Source organism: Panulirus ornatus, chromosome 4, assembly GCF_036320965.1.
Source record: "Panulirus ornatus isolate Po-2019 chromosome 4, ASM3632096v1, whole genome shotgun sequence".
In the NCBI taxonomy this organism is placed as follows: domain Eukaryota; kingdom Metazoa; phylum Arthropoda; class Malacostraca; order Decapoda; family Palinuridae; genus Panulirus; species Panulirus ornatus.
In genome coordinates this window covers 48,897,537-48,920,036 of record NC_092227.1, presented here as the reverse complement: position 1 = coordinate 48,920,036, position 22,500 = coordinate 48,897,537, and the positions used below count along the sequence as shown (strand labels likewise).

Sequence of the window (22,500 nt, the reverse complement as noted above, 5' to 3'; positions counted from 1 at the left end):
TTGATCATTATTCCTCTTAATTTGTCGCGATTCTCTGAGCGCGTCCGGGGCGGAGCTGCGTACCGGAACCCGAGCGGAAGTTCAAAGTTGGCGCGCGGCCTGGGCGAGGATTGATCGCGAGGGAGCACGGGGAGTGGGGAGCGTCGTGCTCGGGTAGTGGGAGCCCGGCCGCGCAGCTATTTTTATTGATCGCTGGCAAGAGGCGCGACAGTGGCAGAGTTACCCCTCAGTGGCTGCCGCGGCCGCCAGTCCTAGAGGTGAGCCCTAGAAGTCCTCCTGCTACACGCCTCCCTGCCATGAGTACCGTGTAACAGCCCTCAGCCCCGCCCTCCGTGTGACTCCCCGCTCAGTTCGAGATCATCCCGGGTCATACGGTCGTTGTATCGGGGCGGCGACAGATCGGCCAGCGGGTGTGTGGTGCTATTACAGAGGACTGTTAAAGGTCGACGCAACAATGATGTGTGATAGTGAGGTGGCCTGAGTTGCTGCCAGTGAGGTGTGTGTGTGTGTGTTGTTGATAGTCGAGACCTGCTTCCTGTACAGTCGCGATGAGGCATAAAGTGAGATGGTGTTACTCACTGTCCTTCGTGCAACATCGGACAGCGCTTGCCTTCGTGTTGTTCGCGTTCTTCCCGACGCTGCTTGCCGTCTACACCCAGGAGAATGAGATTAACATGCCGCACCAAGAGTAAGTATTCTGGAATGATACCCCCCCATTTCCCGCCCGCCCCACAGAAAACGGAGAGTCAAGGAGTGTTGTCTGCCACCGGAGGAGTGAGTGTCGGCGGCAGGAAGGTGTCCGAGTGCCACTTGAAGCTTCACCTGAAAGTGGTTGAGGAGTGTGAGGTGCTCCTCCGGGGTATGCAACTTCAAGGCAATGGTCCGGCGCCAGGTCAAAGGCAGACATGACATTCCTTTGACATGCTGATGGAAAATCTAGATGGGTTTACCTCAACCCAACTCTCTTCACCAACAAAATTCTTCGATTTTGATGTATAAATGTAAAATTTTTTTAAAAATAAATGACAGATGACTAGCGAGATCTACCTGTAGTGCCATCCATGGTCATCAATCGACCAGCCTACCTGTGACAGTAAACTGGTGGACTCGAGGCCCATGGTCCCTAGTCTCGTACCGGTGGATCTCTCTAGCAGCAGCCTTGGGTTCCTCCTGAACCAGTGACTGCTTCCAGGAGAGGCAGTTTTCTCCCAAGGTTTCTTACCCACTGTGACGGAAACTTAATATGAGACGTCGTATCAAAAACTTTATATATATATATATATATATATATATATATATATATGTATATATATATATATATATATATATATATATATATATATATATATATATATATATACACACACACACACATGAATATAATGATATTGGTCTATGATATAGACATCTGTCTGGATTATGGAGGTTTTCTCGTGTCTGAGGACCCGTGTCTAACTCTGAGGTTTACTGTTTGAGGCGTCGTGACACACTGCACATCCGCAACAGTAACATGAAGGTGTCTGAAGTGGAGAGATTGTCCAGTGCTTGCTCATTAGTCTCGAGAGAGAGAGAGAGAGAGAGAGAGAGAGAGAGAGAGAGATGGAAGTGTGTATACGTGTGTATGCCCGTACGTAATTCATACTTCATCTGATGAAACAAAACTTGACAAGTGTTCTTGTTCGTATGTATGTGTCTTTGTATGTGCTTTCGTTTTTGCATTTGTGTATTTTTACATTTTTCTGTGCCTTTGTGTGTGTGCGTGTACATTTCAGGAGTGCATGTTTTTTGTCTTTGTTTGTGCATATGTTTTCTGTGATTGTGATAGCGTGTTTGTTTGTGCATATGTTTTCTGTGATTGTGATGGCGTGTTTTTGCGAGACGTGTGCTTGGTGATTGTGTGTGTACATTCACATTTCTGTTCTTGTCTATGCTTGTATATATGTATGATAATCGTAGATGTGTATGAGTGTATATATAGAAGTGTGACTGTCGATGGGCTTGTGCTTGTTTTTGGTTTTATATATATATATATATATATATATATATATATATATATATATATATATATATATATATATGTGTGTGTGTGTGTATGAAATTGTGTGTGTGTGAGTAGTATGAGCAGAGTGTCAGTTGCGTGCCAAGAGTAGAACAAGGTCGCCTGGCCATACATGATCCAGGGTGTTTGAGTCCTCGCGTTGAGTGGGTTTGTCTCGTGGCTACGATGACTCTGACGTACGTGAGGGGGGGGGGGGGATCAAAATGCGTACGAGCCTCAAAACACTTACGAGCAGCAAAATGGAGTGCAATCCCATGGGGGAATAAAGCTCTATCCCCCAGATATTTACGGAGAGCGAAGTGTGCTTAAAAATAGAACGGCTATTTCTGCCGACCGACGGAAAATTGTGTAAAATATTTCATCGAAGCGAATTAATGTGAAGAGTCTGATCACGCCTGCCTCTCGCTGAACATGGGAGACGGTTTTAAGAAGAGGCTGAGTGGCCTCTTGACATGTCCCTTGACGGTCGTGGTGGAGGGAGAGGTGTTTGTTGCTACCACCAACAGCCAGATGGGTCAGTGCTTACGAGTGCAAGTTGATCCTTAATATAGGCGTCGAAGTTAACACTCTAGGGAAAATGTGATAGGAGTAGATGAGTGGGTCGAGGGAAGAAGTGTGCACACGGTGTTGTCGGTGTGCAGTACAGGGTGTGGTGGAATGGAGGAGTGTATGGTGTGTGTGAAGGTGTAGTTTATGGTGTATGCGATGTGGAGGAGGATTGCATTGGGTGTGTTGGTGAAGGGTATGAAGAGGGAGTGTATGGGATTGTGTGGAAAAGGGGGTGTAGTGAAGTGTATTTAATGTGTTGAGTGTATGGGGCTTGGAGATGGAGAGTATAGGTCATGGTGATGGAGTATATGGGCTGTGGAGGTGTTGTGTATGGGGGTAATGGAGTGTGTGCGGCGCGTCCTTATAATTTCTGAAATCTCACCGAGTGAGGTGTTTATGGGCAACTGTGTTTGGTCGTGGGATCCCCAGGAAATGGAATGTCGTCACAATGTCATGGACGTGTAGAGGGCTCAGATGATTTGGGATGTAATGTTACGATGTTCAGATGTTTGGCACTAGAAATATACACATTAGATATGTAATTATTAATAAACACTAAAACTCTGAGTGCGCTTACGATTGTGTGGAGAGATCATGTCTGAGGGCAAAGAAGGGTGTGTTTGATGGACAAGCAGTCCTGACGGTGCTGTGTGAATGAGAGCCGTGGGCCCTAACTGCAAAGACGGGGAAGAGGGTGAATGCGTTGGATATGAAATGCCTTGAGGACGGTATGTGGCGTGAGGAGGGTTGAGCGAGTAAGGAATGACGTTTGCGAGAGAGAGGTGTGGTAATAAGCAGAATATGTTTGAGAGAGCTGAGCAGGGTGTGGCGAAATAGTTCAGAATTATGGAGTGGATGAGCGAGGAGAGACTGACAGATACATGCGTCAGAAATGGAAGGAACAAGGAAGAGGAGAGGGGCGAGGACGTTATAGAAAGAGGCTTTGAGTCATCGGGAACACGTAACAGGGTGTGAAGTGTGCAAGGGATAGGGACAGTTAGAGCGATGTGGTACACAGGGGACAACGTGATGTCATTGGGTTGACCCTGGGCGTATGAGGTGGATAGAGGAAACCACGGAAGGGTGTGTGGGGCTTGGTTAGAGAGAGACCCCCTGGTTTCGGTGCATTTTACAAGACAGTTGAAGAGTGGATGTGAACAATTTAGTGCAGTTTTGTCCACTCCATATGTTACTTGGCTATCGCAGAAACTGCGAAAAAAAGATAAGACTCCACAGACTGCGTTATGGGTGTGGGGAGGTGGCGTCAAGGTCCAAGTCGAGGAAGGCATTGCATGAGGGAGAAGGGCGAGGAGAGGATAGTAGAAGTACAGGTAGAATAAGGAGTGTAGAGTAGTAGGATGAGTGACAGGAAGGAGGTGAGGAACCACGGACGAACTGAGTGTAGTACTTATTCACGAGGACTTACTACGAGAACTTGTCAAATGGCGAGTGTAACGCGTAGCGTAGGAACATCTGAGTCATGAAGAACGAATCGTGTGAGTCACATGTCAAGTGTTGTGTGTGAAAGGGAGAGTGTGTCTGGTTGTGGACTGAATGCCAACAGCCCACGTGTGGATGAGGTAGAAAGAAGAGACAGGTACGTACCTGGGCACTCTGTGAGGTGTTGGCTGATAACTGAGCAGCCGTGGCTGACCCTCCCGTTACCCCAGATGGGTAGTACAGCTGATACAGCTGATAACCGTTCCGTGGCTGCCAACGTACTACTATCCAGGAGAGAGAGAGAGAGAGAGAGAGAGAGAGAGAGAGAGAGAGAGAGAGAGAGAGAGAAGTGGCAGTATAAGGACGTAGGGAGAGGGAGGGTAAAGATTGGTGTGAAGACATAGGGAGGGGTAAGAGCTGGCGTGTGGACCAAGGTACGGGCAAGAGGTGTAATGACAGTGAAGAGTAGGGGGGCAAGAGGTGGTATGAGGACCTAGGTAGAGGCAATAGGTAGTGTAAGGACTTAGGGAGGGGCAAGGTAAAGGGTGAGAACCTAGGGAGGAGTAGGTAGCCATGACGACGCAGGTTGGTGGGATGAGAATAAGATGGACAATGTACAGAGGAGGACCAGCTGCCTGGCAAGATCTTGACTGACCGAAGTCTGCCGGCCTGATGCCAGGTTCCTGCTGGTGTGGGAGTACGACACTGGTGTGATTATTCTACTACATCCGTGTGATTATACGACACAGGCGTGAATATGCGACGACATTCGTATACGACTGGTGTGAAAATACGACATCGGTGTGAGTACATGACAACAAGTATGCAGTCTAGTGATGTAGGTATGGAACAGTGGTGTGAGCGTACCACACTAATGTAAGGGTGTAGCATTGATGCGAGTATACGACACCAGTGTAATTATACGACACTGGCGCGAGTATACGACATTGGTGCGAGTGACAGTGTAATTATGCTGCCCTAGTGTGTGTACGGCAGTAGGGTGGGTATAGGACTTTGGTGTGAGTCGGGCACAATATTGTGTATGTCATAATATGGTGAGTATGCGACATATTCTGCGTACATGAAAATAATGTGTGCCAGTGGTGTGATTGTATAATAAACGTGTGGCTACATCAGTATTGTATCATATAACACAGTCGTGCAGGTACATTATGCGATACTGTGGATACATCGATTACCTGTGTGAGCCTGGTCGCAAGTACAGGTCATTCTCTGAACATACGATTAAAAACGGGCCGAGTGCACTCGTGTTAGGTTACGACGCTGGAAAGACAGGAAAGGTCAGTCCGTATTTATAACTTTCCGCCGTCGTGGTGACGCCATTATACGACTTAGAAAAGTAAGAGAAACACGGAAGTATAGAAATTCTAAAGTGGTTAGGTTACGTTATGTTGGCGACGGACCAATGCGTCGTGAACTCCAGACCGATGGAAAAATCATTCTAATGTTCTGGACGATTGTCACGGGACGCGACACCGACCCATCTTGTTTGGACGTATTATCCTGGTTAGGGGGAAGGGAGGGAGGGAGGAGGGACCAATCTTTTTTTTTTTTTTCTGGAGGCTGGGAGTCAGGGAGGAGTAGGAGACGGAGTAAAGCGAAAGATCTCGTTTCTGGAGAGATGGCGGTAGCCAAGTCTAGGACGGGATAGGGATGGAGGAGGAGGAGGCAGAAGACGAATGGTTGCTGAGAGAGGGCAAGATCACGAGACGGGTTTAGGAAGGGGGAAGGTTAAGGATCTTCCCGAGAAGGTGGTTTACAGAGGAAGAATAAGGGAAGATGGGAATGAAGAGAAAGAATCCTAAGTCTTAAGCTGGAGGTGGAGGCCCGAAGAGCTGAGATGGTTTGGAAAGAGCAGTAAGATCTAGTTTCCTGCGGGAGTGGACAGTGGGCTCCCGGGGAAGGACGTGGACGTTCAAAGGAGGGTAAGATCCACTTTCCCAAGGATATACGAAGGCTGGTCCAGAGGCAGGGGAGGGATGATAGACAGGTCGAGAGCCTTACCCGGAAGACCGCCTCTGCGGCCAGAGCCGAACCCTCTGCGTCGGCCTGACTTCCTGGTTGACGTAATACACATCATCACAGACTTTCTGGTCCACGTTTTTCATTTTCCTGTTATCATCGGGTGTTGATCTTGCAATATAGTCGGTGATGTGAGGGGTAACGGTCACCATGTCCGATAGTGTGAGGTTTGGAAGACCATAGTTTCAATAGCAGTATAAGAACACGACCAGTTACGTTGATGTTGGTGTGGGACACACTATGTGCCAGTGCTGTGAGCTTTCGTCTCGACAGAGTCAGTACTGTGAGCCCAGGGCACAGTGCTGTGTCTTCAGCATATGACTTAACGTGTCCCACAGGATTACTCTAAACACTACACACTCAACATTACTAAGTTTGTTCCTGTCATTATTTCACAATCGGTTTACAATCAATATGTTTTATTGCTTGTGCACATACACACTCGAACACGCACACACGTACACACAGATGCATACACACACATGCATACACATGCATACATAGCATACATGCATACACACACACATGCATACATCCATACAAATATATATATGCATACACATACATACACACACACACAAACATGCATACAAATATATATGCATGCATACACACACGTACGTACATACACACGTGTGTAAGTACATAAGGATTCACGCAGTAAATTGCATTCATTATCCATTGATAGTGAAATAATGACAAAAAAAAATCACAGTAATGTTGAGCCATGTTGATATACAACGAAGAGATGTACGTGTGTATGTATTTACGTATGTGTGCGTGTGTGTGTACGTGTGTGTATATGTGTGGATGTATGTGCGTGTGTGTGTATGTACGTGTGTGTGGATGTATGTACGTGTGTCGTGTGTGTGTGTGTGGCGTCTCTAAGTTATATATCAACTGACTGTTATATTTCTTGTATCTCCCCTAATGTGATTATTACACGAAAGTGCACTTTGGTTTCATTTCCCCTTGGACTCGTAGGAATATATATATATATATATATATATATATATATATATATATATATATATATATATATATATATATATATATCATTGTCTGTTGCCATATTAAAGTTGGAGATGGGAAATCTCTACAATATGAGCTAAACCTCTGGTGTATTGTACGCTCACCACACTGGAAGACTGGAAGTGACAGCAAGCTGCCCTGTTGTCAGCTAATAGCGCTTGAAGACTCGGAAAGGGACGCTCGAGGCTTAGCTGTGGCGTAAGCTGACACCACAGGAAAGGTTCTGGATGAAGTGGACGTTTTGTTCACAGATTTGTTGGCTGCTTGGACGCGCACGGGTTTAAGCTGCGCTGGAGGTTGGGTCTTGATGTGAAGTGCGTTGTGAGCACGTCTCCATCCTTTGAGCACGACGGTAAGGCCCTGGAGCACGACCGTAATGTTCAAGGGCCCTCCCAGCGTCTTCGAGGGTCGTGCAGTCATGCTGAAGGGTCGTGCTGCCGTGCTGAAGGGTCGTGCCGTCATGCTGAAGGATCGTCCCGTTGTTCTGAAGGATCGTGCTGAGGGGTTGTGCCGTCGTGCTGAATGGTCGTATCGTCTTGCTGAAGGATCGTGCCGTCGTGCTGAAGGGCCGTGCCGCCGTGCTGAAGGATCGTACCGCCGTGCTGAAGGGTCGTGCCGCCGTGCTGAAGGATCGTGCCGCCGTGCTGAAGGATCATCCCGATGTTCTGAAGGATCGTGATGGTGTTGTGCCGCCGTGCTGAAGGGCCGTGCCGCCGTGCTGAAGGATCGTCCCGTTCTTCTGAAGGATCGTCCCGTTGTTCTGAAGGGTCGTGCCGTCGTACTGAAGGGTCGTGCCGCCGTGCTGAAGGATCGTACCGTCGTGCTGAAGGGCCGTGCCGTGGTGCTCAGAATTTTTCAGTGTTTACAATACTTTGTCGTGGTCTTGGCGCCTCCTGTTAACTAAGCTTTTCGGTAAACTGCGAGGAAGTTAACTTCCAAATCAAGTTACGGACCAGTTTTCTGCTCGACGTAAACTGATAAAAAGGTCCTGGTAAACTGGAGGTGGGAAGTGATCTTCTCCTCACAGCTGCAGAGGAACGTCCCTATGTGGGAACACGCTTCTCCTCACTCCCTCAAGTGACATGTTGCTCGTGAGGGTTGGCCTCCACCGTCAGCCAGGCCGGTGCGTGCAGCAGTTTCGGCTCAAGGCACGCTTTGTCTTCGGTAACATGGCACAGAATCCTGATAACATGAAAACGAGAGTGTTCAAATAAAAGCAATCCATCTTGCCGTTTCGTGTGTTCTTAAAGCAACCCTTTTTTTTTTTTTCATTTTCTTCCACAATTTTTTTTTGTCAGGTGTTTTCACATGTGAAGCGTGGTGTGTTTTCCATGAGTTTGCGTATGTTACCCAGTGTTTCTGTTGATGTCAGGGTTTCCAAGGTATTGTTAAGCAGGTACTCTCAAATGCTGTCAAGTGTAGCCAGCCAGGTATTCTGATGTGTTCCTTGTTATCGTTAATGTGTCCAGAAAGAGAATTTAACTTTTGGATACCTTTTGAAATTCCAGGACGCTTGGTTCCGTCAAGAAATCGTGTGCTGCATCCCTCATTTCAGTAAAGTCTTTAGCACTGTTGTTACAACGACTGAGTTTTCTTTGTGGTGAATGAACAGCAGGTCATGCAGTCCATGTGAACCTGGCTGGTGTACGGGAGGCTGAGGCGTGAGTGGGTGTCCCTTGGCGTGTGTCGCAGCGGCTCCCTCATAGGGAGGAACACAGCTATGCTGAGGGGTGGACCAGGGACGAAAGGAGGGAGAGATGGGGGAGGGGGGAATGGGAGGAGAAACGACGAAAGGGAAGAGAGTTATAGCTGTAGCGGAAGGGAGACAATGAGGAGAATGAGGTCGGGAATGGCATGAAATAGGGGAAGTGGGTGAGGAAAAAAGTGACCAAAAATGGGACGGTAGAGAAAAACTACAAGAAATAAAGATGGAAGGGAATAAGGATAAGAGAAAAATGAGGAGAGGCAAGATGGGTCTCATAGAATTATGAAATTTATTTCAATACTGATCATCCCTTGATGCTTCTTTGTTTATGGTCTGGGCCTGACATGCTCCCATACAACCTCACACAGTCCTGGAGGCCGCAGGACTGGAGACGACCGTCTCTGGAGTCATAATTCTGAAAGCCATATTATTGAGGTCATACATGATGGAGGCCACGGAACCTTGAGAGAGCAGTAGGAACAAAACAATGGATGCCATAAGACTAGAAGCTACCAAACTGGAGGCCAGTAAGATCACATCACTGGAATACATGACAGTCCACGAGACGGATAGATAGCAGGGGGGGGGCTAATTGTCTATCTGCTGGCAGACATTAAGAACATCTTGAATTCCTTATCCATCATAGTTAGGATTTTAGAGCACCTCTCACTGCATCATCTGACAGGAAAATGACTATGCAGGAGCACCATACAGTGTGGAGAGCGTAGCCTGAGGTGGCAGTCTGTTCAGAAAAGTATGAGTGCAAAACACGTCCCGGAGTTAGTGTCAGCAACCGAATCGTCTGGAAGGGAGACTGGAATCTGTAATGATTGAAGTTTAAACTCGTAAATATTATTTAGCCCTTGATAAAGAGGCTTATTTATAGAAGATTAATGTCGTTAAAGTACTTATGCAGCAGTGAATTAATTGCATCGCCGGCGGTTTATTCCAGTGGTCTATAACCTTAAAGGTGACCGTAGAAAAAAGATAGCGCACGTGTGTACGATATATCCAAACTTGTAACTTCATACTGTTATTCTTAGCCACTATATCTTTGTTACAGTGAAGAAATATATAGTTGAGCTGTGAGATTGTGCTTAAGTATTTGTAAAAGCCTTCATCTTAAAGTTTACTTTTACTCTCTTTTTAGAGAAAAACTGATGTTGATCTTTAGTCTTTCTTGAACCTTTTTTTTTTTTTACTAAATTGATTTAAAGTTTTCTGTATTTAATTTTTTAACGTCTGAGAAAGTCTTATAGCCAGAACTGCCCTGCGTATTCTAAATGAGGACTGACTAGGGCATTGTAAAGACTGAATATTATATTTTACGATTTAGTTTTTTCTGGCCATGAAACCTAACATTTTGATTGCTTTGATATATGCAGCCATGCGCTACACGTCGTATTTTGGGTCATTACTGATTTATTACTCCCAAGATCATTTTTCTTTCTCTACTGAAAATGGCTTACCTAGCAATCTATATCCTTGTCCGATATTTTCATCCCCATTATGCATTACTTTGCATTTTGCCCACATTCAGATCCATTTGCCATGTCCCTAACACAGCAGGCATTTGTTTCGGTCACTGAATCATTGAGCTGTGTTTCTTTATTTGGTTCTTCGTAAATTCTGAAATTCTCAGGCGAGTCCCGTTTCCAGGTCATTCTTACAGATAATACAAGGCGTAGATCCTGGAACTAAGTCATGTATTACCGCGCTTCGTAGAATGAGCCAGTCTGATGCTTTCCTGTCGAATACGACCGAACTGGAGGCCACAGGTGTCTCAGAATTCGCTGTGCTATGAAATGTTTTTTTTTTTTGTCCCGATAAAAGTGTTTGGTGTATCATGAATTTGTTAGCCGTGCATTAAGGCAGTCACGAGTACCATCTGTTTCGAGATATGTCACCTATATACATCAGGATGTCTTACCTAGAATGCATGAAAAAGATAGTAGCAAGGGAAAGATAAAGTGCTTAATTGGAAACCCTTAATTTTGTATCGCTCTACGCCCTTTGGTATGCACATAGTGGAGCACAAACTTTACTTGCATCAAGACATAGTATTAAAGATTAACTCGAGTTGAGAAACTTTGGAAAGGTCACATCATTGTTTAAACTTGCCTATTCTTATCTTGGCAGTTGTGTACTGGAACACCACCTGCGGCCTACAGTTTATAGATCAAATCACTCAGAATCATCAGCTCTCTATAGACGCTTCACATGCCCTGGTACAATCCATTGACAGCACGTCGGCCTCGGTATACCACATCGTTCCAATTCACTATATTCCTTGCACGCCTTTCACTCTCCTGCATGGTCAGGCCCCGATCACTCATAATCTTTTTCACTCCATCTTTCCACCTCCAGTTTCGTCTCCCACTTCTCGTTCCCTCCACCTCTGACACATATATCCTCTTTGTCAATCTTTCCTCATTCATTCTCTCCATGTGACCAAACCATTTCAAAACACACTCTTCTGCTCTCTCAACCACACTTTTTATTACCACACATCTCTCTTACCCTTTCATTTCTTACTCGATCAAACCACCTCACACTGCATTTTGTCCTCAAGCATCTCATTTCCAGCACATCCACCCTCCTCCGCAACCATATAACATTGTTGGAACCACTATTCCTTCAAACATACCCATTTTTGCTTTCCAAGATAACGTTCTCGACTTCCACACATTTTTCAACACTCCCAGAACTTTCGCCCCCCCCCCTCCCCCACCCTATGATTCACTTCCGCTTCCATGGTTCCATCCGCTGCCAAATCCACTCCCAGATATCTAAAACACTTCACTTCCTCCAGTTCTTCTCCATTCAGACTTACCTCCCAGTTGACGTGTCCCTCAACCCTACTGCACCTAATAACCTTGCTCTTATTCACATTTACTCTCAGCTTTCTTCTTTCACACACTTTACCAAACTCAGTCCCTAGCTTCAGCAGTTTCTCACCCGAATCAGCCACCAGCGCTGTATCATCAGCGAACAACTGACTCTCTTCCCAAGCTCTTCCATCCACAACAGACTGCATACTTGCCCCTCTTTCCAAAACTCTTGCATTCACCTCCCTAACAACCCCATCCATACACAAATTATACAACCATGGAGACATTATATATATATATATATATATATATATATATATATATATATATATATATATATATATATATATATATTTTTTTTTTTTTTTTTTGCTTTGTCGCTGTCTCCCGCGTTTGCGAGGTAGCGTAAGGAAACAGACGAAAGAAATGGCCCAACCCACCCCCATACACATGTATATACATACGTCCACACACGCAAATATACATACCTACACAGCTTTCCATGGTTTACCCCAGACGCTTCACATGCCTTGATTCAATCCACTGATTATATATATATATATATAATATATATATATATATATATATATATATATATATATATATATATATATATATATATATATGATATCGTGTGATGTATTTAGGCCAGTTGTATCTTGTCGTATGATGTATTCAGGCCAGTCGTAACCTCTTACATGAGCATCAGTAACAATTTCCAGTAAATAGACACGAGCTCAATGAATGATACGTGATCATGGGTTCTTCCCACAGCAGTTGGAAATCTAATTTCAACCCGTCCTTCTGCTCTCAATTAGTCGTGAACTGAACATCCGTGTATTCTACTTAGTCATGAGATCTGTTTCTGAGCACCTGAGCGTTCTTTCTTAAGGTGCCGTAAGATCTTACTTGAACACCTGAGTGACCTGTTTATTAAAGAGCCCCGTGCATAACGCACGAAGCCGTTGAAGCGTCCTTGAACCTCCCTATGCAAAATAGTCCAAGGATCTTACATGAGAAATTGTATAATTCGGTTATGATATATTTTGAACTCTGTTCGTAAGAGTTGACCTTGAGCACCTGAGTTCGATCGAAATGCTTTCTTCGACTGTGCACCTTTGTCTCTTGTCTCATAAAAGATTAATGATCTTTTTCGAACTCTCATGTGTTCCATGTACCTGGAAGATATCTCATGAGCAGCCATCAGTTGCATGTCATGGGTTTTACTCAGTATGCTCGTAAGATTTCCGTAAGGGAACCCTACACATGGTTTTGCAAGAGAGCTGCGGATTTTCGAGGATTTCCTTTGCAAATACCCAGACTACACACATCCCCACACTGGACAGGAGAGCCAGGCCGCCACTCCCTGCAAGGTGTCTGTGTTTTCGCCTACGTGATACACCAGCCACATCTTGAAGGTTCCCTCTCCCCAGCACAAGGGATTACACTATGCCGATGTTCCCGACTCTGTATTGCTGTCAGTCTGAATTTTTCAGGTTCGGTTATCCTGAAAGTTGGTTTCAGGTGCTCACTGTGATATATGTATATATCTGATTTCATTTTCGTATAACGTGAAAGCGATGTTTCGCATGTGTCAACTGATATTATATGTGTGCCTTGATAGGACTGGTTTCAGTTGATTATTAATCAGATCAATTTGGTTTCCATTGTTGAAGACCCTGGACATCACAGGTTCTTAAAGTCGGTCTGAACCTAAAATCCTCCAGTTTTCCATAGATGGTCAAGACGACTAACACACACGCTCGAACAATAATGGCCTAGGAGCTTGGTAGTGGTTTAGAGTTCCAGTGCCTCGAGTTGCATTTTCTGTGGGTCTTTTTCTATGACCAGAGGAACTTAGGGTTTTAAAGTGTGTCGCAGGGTCGTGCTGTCTGTCGCCGACACTACCAGCGTACCAGAACACTCTCCCGTGAGTGTGTCATGGTCTCGACCTGCGTCAAGCGGCTTGGATGCAGTATGTTGATGAGCCTCGCCTGTGTGGGAACAGTGAAAATAATGGTGTGATGCTGCTTGATTTACTTTCAGTTTGCTCTATGACAACCTTGAATATTTGCCTATATATACAAATTTAAAGATAGGCTTTCATAATCTATTACACACGTGTGTGTGTTTGGTCTGAATGGTAGAAACCTAATTTTTTCCTTAAAATTTGATATTTTCTCCTATCAAAGTTTGTAAATCTATAAAACGAGAACTAGGCACAAACGATAAGAAAAGCTTTCAGGTTAACTAAGCTGTTACGTATGAGTAAACGAGGCGAAACTGACAAACCACTGCTGTTATGCCACGAAGACTGTGCTAGTGAGATGCCTTGGTGAGGAATCCTCATTTTCAGCGCATGGCATCTCCCTTCATTATACTGGGCGTCATATTCTCTCCCCCATTAACACCCCCACACCAACACTAGTGCGGGACGCCTGCCAATCTTCGCCCACCGCGGCCGCCATTACAGTAGTTTCCCCAACCAGAACAGCCTTTGCCTCCGTGGCTAATCACGTGTTGTGGCTTTGGCACGTTCCTTGCACATGGACTCGACGAGCAAACATGTATGGTTTACTAACTTCATTGTCAAGACAAAGGCGTGTTTCTTGAGCGAGGTATTTATTGACCTGATCTGCCCCACACAACCGCTCACAGCTGATGCACAATGTTTGGTCAACAGTGACAGTTGCTCAGCAGTGACCTGCTGACCGTTTTGAAAGCTTCCTTCTCCTAGTTCACAGTAAATTAGGCAGTGTCTTGCTCATATATATATATATATATATATATATATATATATATATATATATATATATATATTTTTTTTTTTTTTTTTTTTTTTTTTTTTTCCGTTATACTTTGTCACTGTCTCCCGCGTTAGCGAGATAGCGCGAGAATACAGACGAAAGAATGGCCCAACCCACCCACATACACGTGCTTATAAATGCACGCCCACACACGCACATATACATGCTTATACATTTCAAAGTATACATACATATACATACACAGACATATAGACACATACACATACACTTATACATATTAATACTTGCTGCCTTCATCCATTTCCTCCGCCACACATGAAATGTCACCCCACTCCCCACGCGCGCGCGAGGTAGCGCTAGGAAAAGACAGCAAAGGCCACATTCGTTCACTGTCTCCAGCTGTCATGTATAATGCACCGAAACCACGGCTCCCTTTCCACATACAGGCCCCACAAAACTTTCCATGATTTACCCCAGGCGCTTCACATGCCCTGGTTCAATCCATTGACAGCGCGTCGACCCCGGTATACCACATCGTTCCAGTTTACTCTATTCCTTGCACGCCTTTCACCCTCCTGCATGTTCAGGCCCCGACTGCTCAAAATCTTTTTAACTCGATCCTTTCACCTCCAGTTTGGTCTCTCATTTACCTCGTTCCCTCCTCCTCTGACACACACATCGTCTTTGTCGATCTTTCCTCACTCATTCTCTCCATGGGACCAAACCCCTTCAATACACCCTCTTCTGCTCTCTCAACCACACTTTTTATTACCACAGCTCTTACCATTTTAATACTTACCCGATCAAACCACTTCACACCACATATTGTCCTCAAACATTTCATTTCCAACATATCCACCCTCCTCCGCACAACCCTATCTATAGCCCATGCCTCGCAACCATATAACATTGTTGGATCCACTATTCCTTCAAACATAACCATTTTTGCTCTCCGAGATAACGTTCTCGCTTTTCGCACATTCTACAACGCTCCCAGAACCTTCGCCCCCCTCCCTTACCCTGTGACACTCTTCCGCTTCCATGGTTCCATCCGGATCCGGTGCTATATATATATATATATATATATATATATATATATATATATATATATATATATATATATATATATTATGCAGGTAAATCGCAAATAACGTGTTTCACGAACATACTGGTGGCCACAACGAAAATGAAACAAGTATATTCGAAACCTTTACTGATACAACTGAATTCAAATAGCAGCAGACCCCTGGGTACTGACGAGGATGTCTGTGGTAGTGGAGGAGGACTGAAACGTATGGATTATTGTGGTAGGGGGAGAAAGACTTAGATTTTCTTTAAAGTGGAGGACCTGTAAACTTACTATGCGGTTCAGGTGGTCCAAGTATTGTCAGTCGTGGATTTCAAGCAGAATATTTGTAATTTTTATGGTTGAATGTATCTATGTATGGTAGTGGTTTCAACAACTACATTTGGTATATCATAACCATAAAGTCATTGTCAAAGTACTTTCCCTCGTTCGAGGTAGAACGTTACTAAGAATGACAAAATAGGACTCTAGCCTTAAGTGGCTCGTTAGATAGAGATTATCGAAGCCTTTAATGATTTCGAATACCTATATTAGATTACCTCTCGACCTTCTCTTTTCTAAGCAAAATAAATTTGGTTTAGTCGGCTTTCATAGCATTTGTTTCTCAGGCCGAGAATCCTCTTAGTAGCTCGAGTTTGAACTAAAAGTCTGTCTGTGATTCCTCCCTCAAGTAGGATGACCAGAACTGAACACAAGGCTCAAGATGGGCGCCCGCCAGTGAGTTGTAAAGAGTGAGGGTAATTTCCCGAGACTTAAATCCCAAAATACTTCATATGAATGCAAGAATATTGTTTGCCTCCTTTTTCACTGCTATTGTGCGGTGTTTGCTTAGGTTTGTCATTGGAGATCACTACGACTGTTCTTGTCCTCGCTGACCTTTTATAGCTCAAGAGAATTCATATTGTGGATTGCCTATTCATTTTTACGACCGACATGTAAAACTTTGCACTTGTCAGTATTAGAATTAATCTATCACTCATTAGGCTAATCTATCAGCTTGTCATTTTGAAGCTGAAGGCGCACAGTTCCTGTTGTAGATTCATTGCCCGAAATAGAATCATCTGCGACTTTGGATATCATACGGTGAAGACCATTATCACTGTCGTTACTATGTGTGGGAAAGTGAACCGGTCCTAAGCCAAATGCCTATGGCACGCCATTTGTTACATCTGACCACTCTGAGGCTTGATCATTTATCACTACTTTGTTTACGTCTAATCTGCCACTTTCCTAATGATTGAAGTACAACCCCCCATCTATACTCTGTGACTTAACTTTTCGTTCGTAACCGTTGATTTGGAACCTTATCGCTTGGTTTTTTGAAAATCGAAATGAGTATTTCACATCTTCAGGAACAGAGATGAGTAGATGTTGGTTTTAAAACGCGCGCACGCAAACACACACACACACACACACACACACACACACACACACACACACACGCGCGCGCGCACTATATATATATATATATATATATATATATATATATATATATATATATATATATATATATATCCCTGGAGTAGGGGAGAAAATCAGCCTTCGCCTTCTCTACATGTCGTAGAAACCGACCAAATGGGATGGGAGCACGGGGCTGGGAACCCCCCCTGTTGTACTTTCTCCGAAAGCAGTAAAGCAAAGTATTACTTTAATTTCTAAAAGATGGGACATGAAAGGAGCCAAGCGGGGAATACTCATCCTCCATTAAAGCTCAAACGGCATGTCTAAATGTGTGTGGATGTAAACATAAGAAAAGAGGAGATGGATAGTACGTTTGAGAGAACGTTAGGGTCGGGATGGTATGTGAAATGAGTCATGGACAGTCGGTAGGTGAATGAAGTGGTGGTGAAAGACTCGTGCAAGATGTTATTGCTGAATTTATTAAGAAGGGGATTAAATGTTGATTGGTTGGTAAGGATATTCACTATGTATGGATTGTGGTGAGGTGTCTGAGGATCGGCGGAATGCATGAAGACAGGGAGGATAAAGGTTAGTGTTCTAACTACAGAGGCATAAGTTTGTTGAATATACCGTTAAGTTGTATGGGAGGGTAATGATTAAGAGGATGAAGGCAAGTAGGTAGCATCAGATTTGGGAGGAACCGTGTGGTTTCAGAAGTGTGGAGGATGTGTGGATCAGGCGTTTGTTTTCAGGACTGGGTGTGACAAATACTTAGACACAGATGGTTGGATCTGAATAAACTATGTAAGGTTAATAGAGATGCTTTGTGAAAGATCTTAGATATATGGTGTGGGAGGAAAGGTGCCAGAAACAATGGGAATTTTTTAGTCACGGGTGTAAGGCATGTGTACGAGTAAGAAGAGTGAATGGTTCCAAGTGAAGGTTAATCCGCGGTACGGGAGTGTGATGTCACTAATTTATTTATGGATGGGGGTGGCGAGGAAGGTAAATGCGAGTGTCTTGGAGAGAGGGGCGAGTATGCAGTCTTTGAGGGATAAGAGAGCATGGGAAGTGGATCGGTTGTTGTTTGCTGATGAATCAACGATGGTGGCGGATTTGAATGAGAAACTGCATAAGTTGATGACTGAGTTTGGAAGGGTTTGAAAGAAGTGTTAAGAATGTGAATAGAAGACAGTGTATTAGGTTTAGCAGGGTTTAGGAACAGGTTAGCTGGGTTGATATGATTGAAGGAGACTTGGAGGAAATGAAGTGTTTAAGATACCAGGGAGTGGACATGGCAGCAAATGGAGCCATGGAAGCTGAAATGATTTGCAATGTGGGTGAGAGGGCGAAGGTTTTGAGATGATTCCAAAAAATGTCTGGAAAGGGTAAAACGTTACTTGGAAGGGCAAAAATGGGTACGTTTGGAGGTATAGTAGTCCCAACAATATTATATGTATGCGAGGTATGGGCTATAGGTATGGCTGTGTGGATGACGGTGGAGGTGTTGAACATTAAGAGTTAGAAGATATGTGGTGTGAGGTGATTTGGTCGAGTAAATAATGAAAGGTATGAGAAAGGTGTGGCAATAAAATGAGGTTGAGAGAAAAAATGGTTTGGAGTTATGGAAAGAATGAGTGAGGAAAGGTTGACAGTATGTGTCACAGGTGGTGTAGGATTGGACTTCGTCGTGGATCAGTGTCAAGGGGTAGTGTATATAAAATATCCGAGATAATGTTCTCGTCTTCCACACATTTTTCAAAACTCCCAGAACTTTCGCCCCCCCTTCCTCACCCTGTGACTCACTTCCGCTGCCAAATCCACTTCCAGATATCTAAAACACTTCACTTTCTCCAGTTTTTCTCCATTCAAACGTACCTCCCAGTTGATTTGCCCCTCAACCCTACTGTACATAATAACCTTGCTCTTATTCACATTTACTCTCAGCTTTCTTCTTTTACACGCTTTACCAAACTCAGCCACCAGTTTCTGCAGTTTCACACTGTCTCTAGCTGTCATGTATAATGCACCGAACCAACTGCTCCCAGGCCCCACAAAACCTCATGGTTTACCCCAGACGCTTCACATGCCCTGGTTCAATCCATTGACAGCACGACGACCCCGGTATACCACGTCGTTCCAGTTCACTCTATTCCTTGCACGCCTTTCACCCTCCTGTATGTTCAGGCCCCGATCGCTCAAAATCTTTTTACTCTATCCTTCCACCTCCAATTAGGTCCTCACTTCTCGTTCCCTTCACCTCTGACATGTATATCCTCTCAATCTTTCCTCGCTCATTCTCTCCATGTGGCCAAACCATTTCAATACACCCTGTTCTGCTCTCTCAACCACACTATTACCACACGTCTCTTGCTCTTTCATTATTTGCCCGATCAAACCACCTCACATCACATATTGTCCTCAAACATTTCATTTCCAATACATCCACCTTCCTCCGCACAACCCTATTCATAGCCCACGTCTCGCAACCATATAACATTGTTGAAACTACTATTCCTTCAGACATACCCATTTTTGCTCTCCGAGATAACGTAATCGTCTTCCATGCATTTTTCAACGCTCCCAGTACCTTCGCCCCCTCCCCCACCGTGACTCAACTTCCGCTTCCATGGCTCCATCCGCTGCTAAATCCACTCCCAGATATCTAAAACACTTCACATCCTCCAGTTTTTCTCTATTCAAACTTACCTTCCAATTAACTTGTCCCTCAACTCTACTGAACCTAATAACTTTGCTCTAATTCACATTTACTAAGCTTTCTTCTTTCACATACTTTACCAAACTGTCACCAACTTCTGCCGTTTCTCATCCGAATCAGCCACCAGCACTGTATCATCATCGAACAACTGACTCTCTTCCCAAGCGCTCTCATCCACAACAGACTGCATACTTGCCCCTCGCTCCAAAACTCTTGCATTCACTTCCCTAACAACCCCATCCATAAAGAAATTAAACAACCATAGAGACATCATGCACCCCTGCCGCAAACCGACATTCACTGGGAACCAATCATTTCCTCTCTTACTCGTACGCATGTCTTACATCCTTGATAAAAACTTACTTTATGCCTTCTCCAGATCCATGAATGCCACATGCAGATCGTTCTGTTTTTCTAAGTATTTCTCCCATACATTCTTCAAGCAAACACCTGATCTGCACATCCTCTACCACTTCTGAAACCACACTGCTCTTCCCCAATCTGATGCTCTGTACATGCTTTTGCCCTCTCAATCATTACCCTTCCATATAATTTCCCAGGAATACGCAACAAACTTATGCCTCTGTAGTTTGAACACTTCCCTTTGCCTTTGTACAATGGCACTACGCATGCATTCCGCCAATCCTCAGGCATTTCACCATGAACCATACATACATTGAATATCCATACCAACCAGTCAGCAACAGTCGCCCCCTTTTTAATAAATTCCACTGCAATACCATCCAAACCCGCCGCCTTGCCGGCTTTCATCTTCGGCAAAGCTTTCACTACCTCTAGTCTGTTATCCAAACCATTCTCCTTTACCCTCTCACTTCGCTCACCACCTCGACCAAAACACCCTATTATGTCACTCCATCAAACACATTCAACAGACCTTCAAAATACTCACTCCATCTCCTCACTTCACCATACTTGTAACTATCTCCCCATTAGCACCCATCACCAATGTTCCCATTTGTTCTCTTGTCTTAGGCACTTTATGTACCTCCTTCCAAAACATCTTATTCTCCCTAAAATTTAATGATACTCTCTCACCCCAACTCTCATTTGCCCTCTTTTTCACCTCTTGCACCTTTCTCTTGACCTCGTGCCTATTTCTTTTATACGTCTTCGTCATTTGCACTACTTCACTGCAAAAATCGTCCAAACGCCTCTCTCTTCTTTCACTAACAATTTTACTTCATCCCATCACTCACTACCCTTACTAATCTGCCCACCTTAATCATGCCACAGGCATCTTTTGCGCAAGCCATCACTGCTTCCGTAAATACATCCTATTCCTCCCCCATTCCCCTTACGCCATTTGCTTTCAATCTCTCCTGGTACTTCCTCACACAAGTCTCGTTTCCAAGCTCGCTCACTCTCACCACTCTCTTCACCCCAACATTCTCTTTTCTGAAAATCTCTACAAATCTTCACCTTTGCCTCCACAAGATAATGATCAGGCATCCCTCCAGTTGCCCCTTTCAGCACATTAACATCCAAAAGTCTCTCTTTCACGCGCTTAGCAATTAACACGTAATCCAATAACGCTCTCTGGCCATCTCTCCTACTTACATACGTATACTTATATCTCTTTTTGAACCAGACATTCCCAATCACCAGTCCTTTTTCAGCACAGAAATCAACAAGCTCTTCACCATTCCCATATATATATATATATATATATATATATAATGTGTGTGTGTAAAAATGCTAGTGTACGTAATTATCTCGACAGCCATCGAGCAATGCAGTATTGTAGTGAAGGCTGTGCAACGGTTGCATACCCCTGAGGGTAAGAACTCTACTAATGTAATTTGACGAGTCTTGGTGTATTGCTGGTATTGAGTTGCCTATTGACAGGAGTGCGGCAAGTAGACTCGTTGATAGCGCAGCTGTTTTGTGACGTGACGACTTGCACTGTAAGACTGACCGTGTGTACGGTATCGCGGCCCCCCAGCCTCTGCTTGTACTTGGACGCTGATAATGAACGACGCTCGTACATAAATCGTGGCGTACATGCCTCGCACCATGACCATCATCATCTGCGCTTAGGTGGTGCGTGCGTGTAGGTGTGTTTAGCAGAATAATTGTTCCGGTTGGCAAGTTGTACATCGCAAGCCCTCGCTCGAGGGGTCTCGTCAGGAACTTTACCACTGATTTTTACGTGATATGATGTCGACCTTAGCCTTCAGGGACACTTGAGGAGCTGGGTAGTCCTGATGGCGATGAGTGGACGAATTAGTCGAGTGTATCGTACAGTCAGGAGACCGGAGGAGGTACTGACAATCATCCTGCTGATGTATTTATGAAGTGGAACGATAGATCAGGTACGGAGGCACTACCTGTTGAGGAGAACCTGCTGGAGGGGTAGGTTCCCTATCCTGGCTGGCTTGAGAGTGGAGCAGTCAAGATCTTTGCCTCGCCTTGCCTTGGAAAGCGATGTAGTTCGAGTGAATCAAATGAGTATCGGAAGTTAGATGGATGAATCGCCGTAATACGAACCCACTTTTTTCCTTCGTGCCTGGTACCAGGAGGAATTTCCCGGGCAATAACCATCGCAATTATCTACATTGGTGGTTTAGTTTTGTCGTCATTGATACAGCCGGATATCGCCATATCCACCACTAGATGCTTGTAGGGGAATGGGGCTGCCTGATGAGACGAAAGAAGCAGTGAACTTTGAGGTAAATCTATATATCGTGGGATGATTTACTGGAAGGAGCAGCAGCATTGTCCTCGCCGGTGATGGAAGGATAGCCCAGGTCTGTTTTAGGCCGAGAACATTGTACCTGCTGACTGTCATAAATGTGTGAGAGAGAGAGAGAGAGAGAGAGAGAGAGAGAGAGAGAGAGAGAGAGAG

At 44.5% G+C, this 22,500-nt stretch overlaps 1 protein-coding gene across 1 annotated transcript in view; it reads left to right on the top strand.

Moving 5' to 3' along the window:
- The first annotated feature begins 196 nt into the window (after positions 1–196).
- Positions 197–22,500, top strand: part of LOC139764789 (uncharacterized) — an 821,726-nt gene continuing 799,422 nt past the window's right edge. The window contains exon 1 of the mRNA XM_071691681.1: positions 197–688. Coding sequence (XP_071547782.1) covers positions 549–688 — 140 coding nt within the window. The 5' untranslated portion in view covers positions 197–548. The remainder of the gene's footprint in view (positions 689–22,500) is intronic.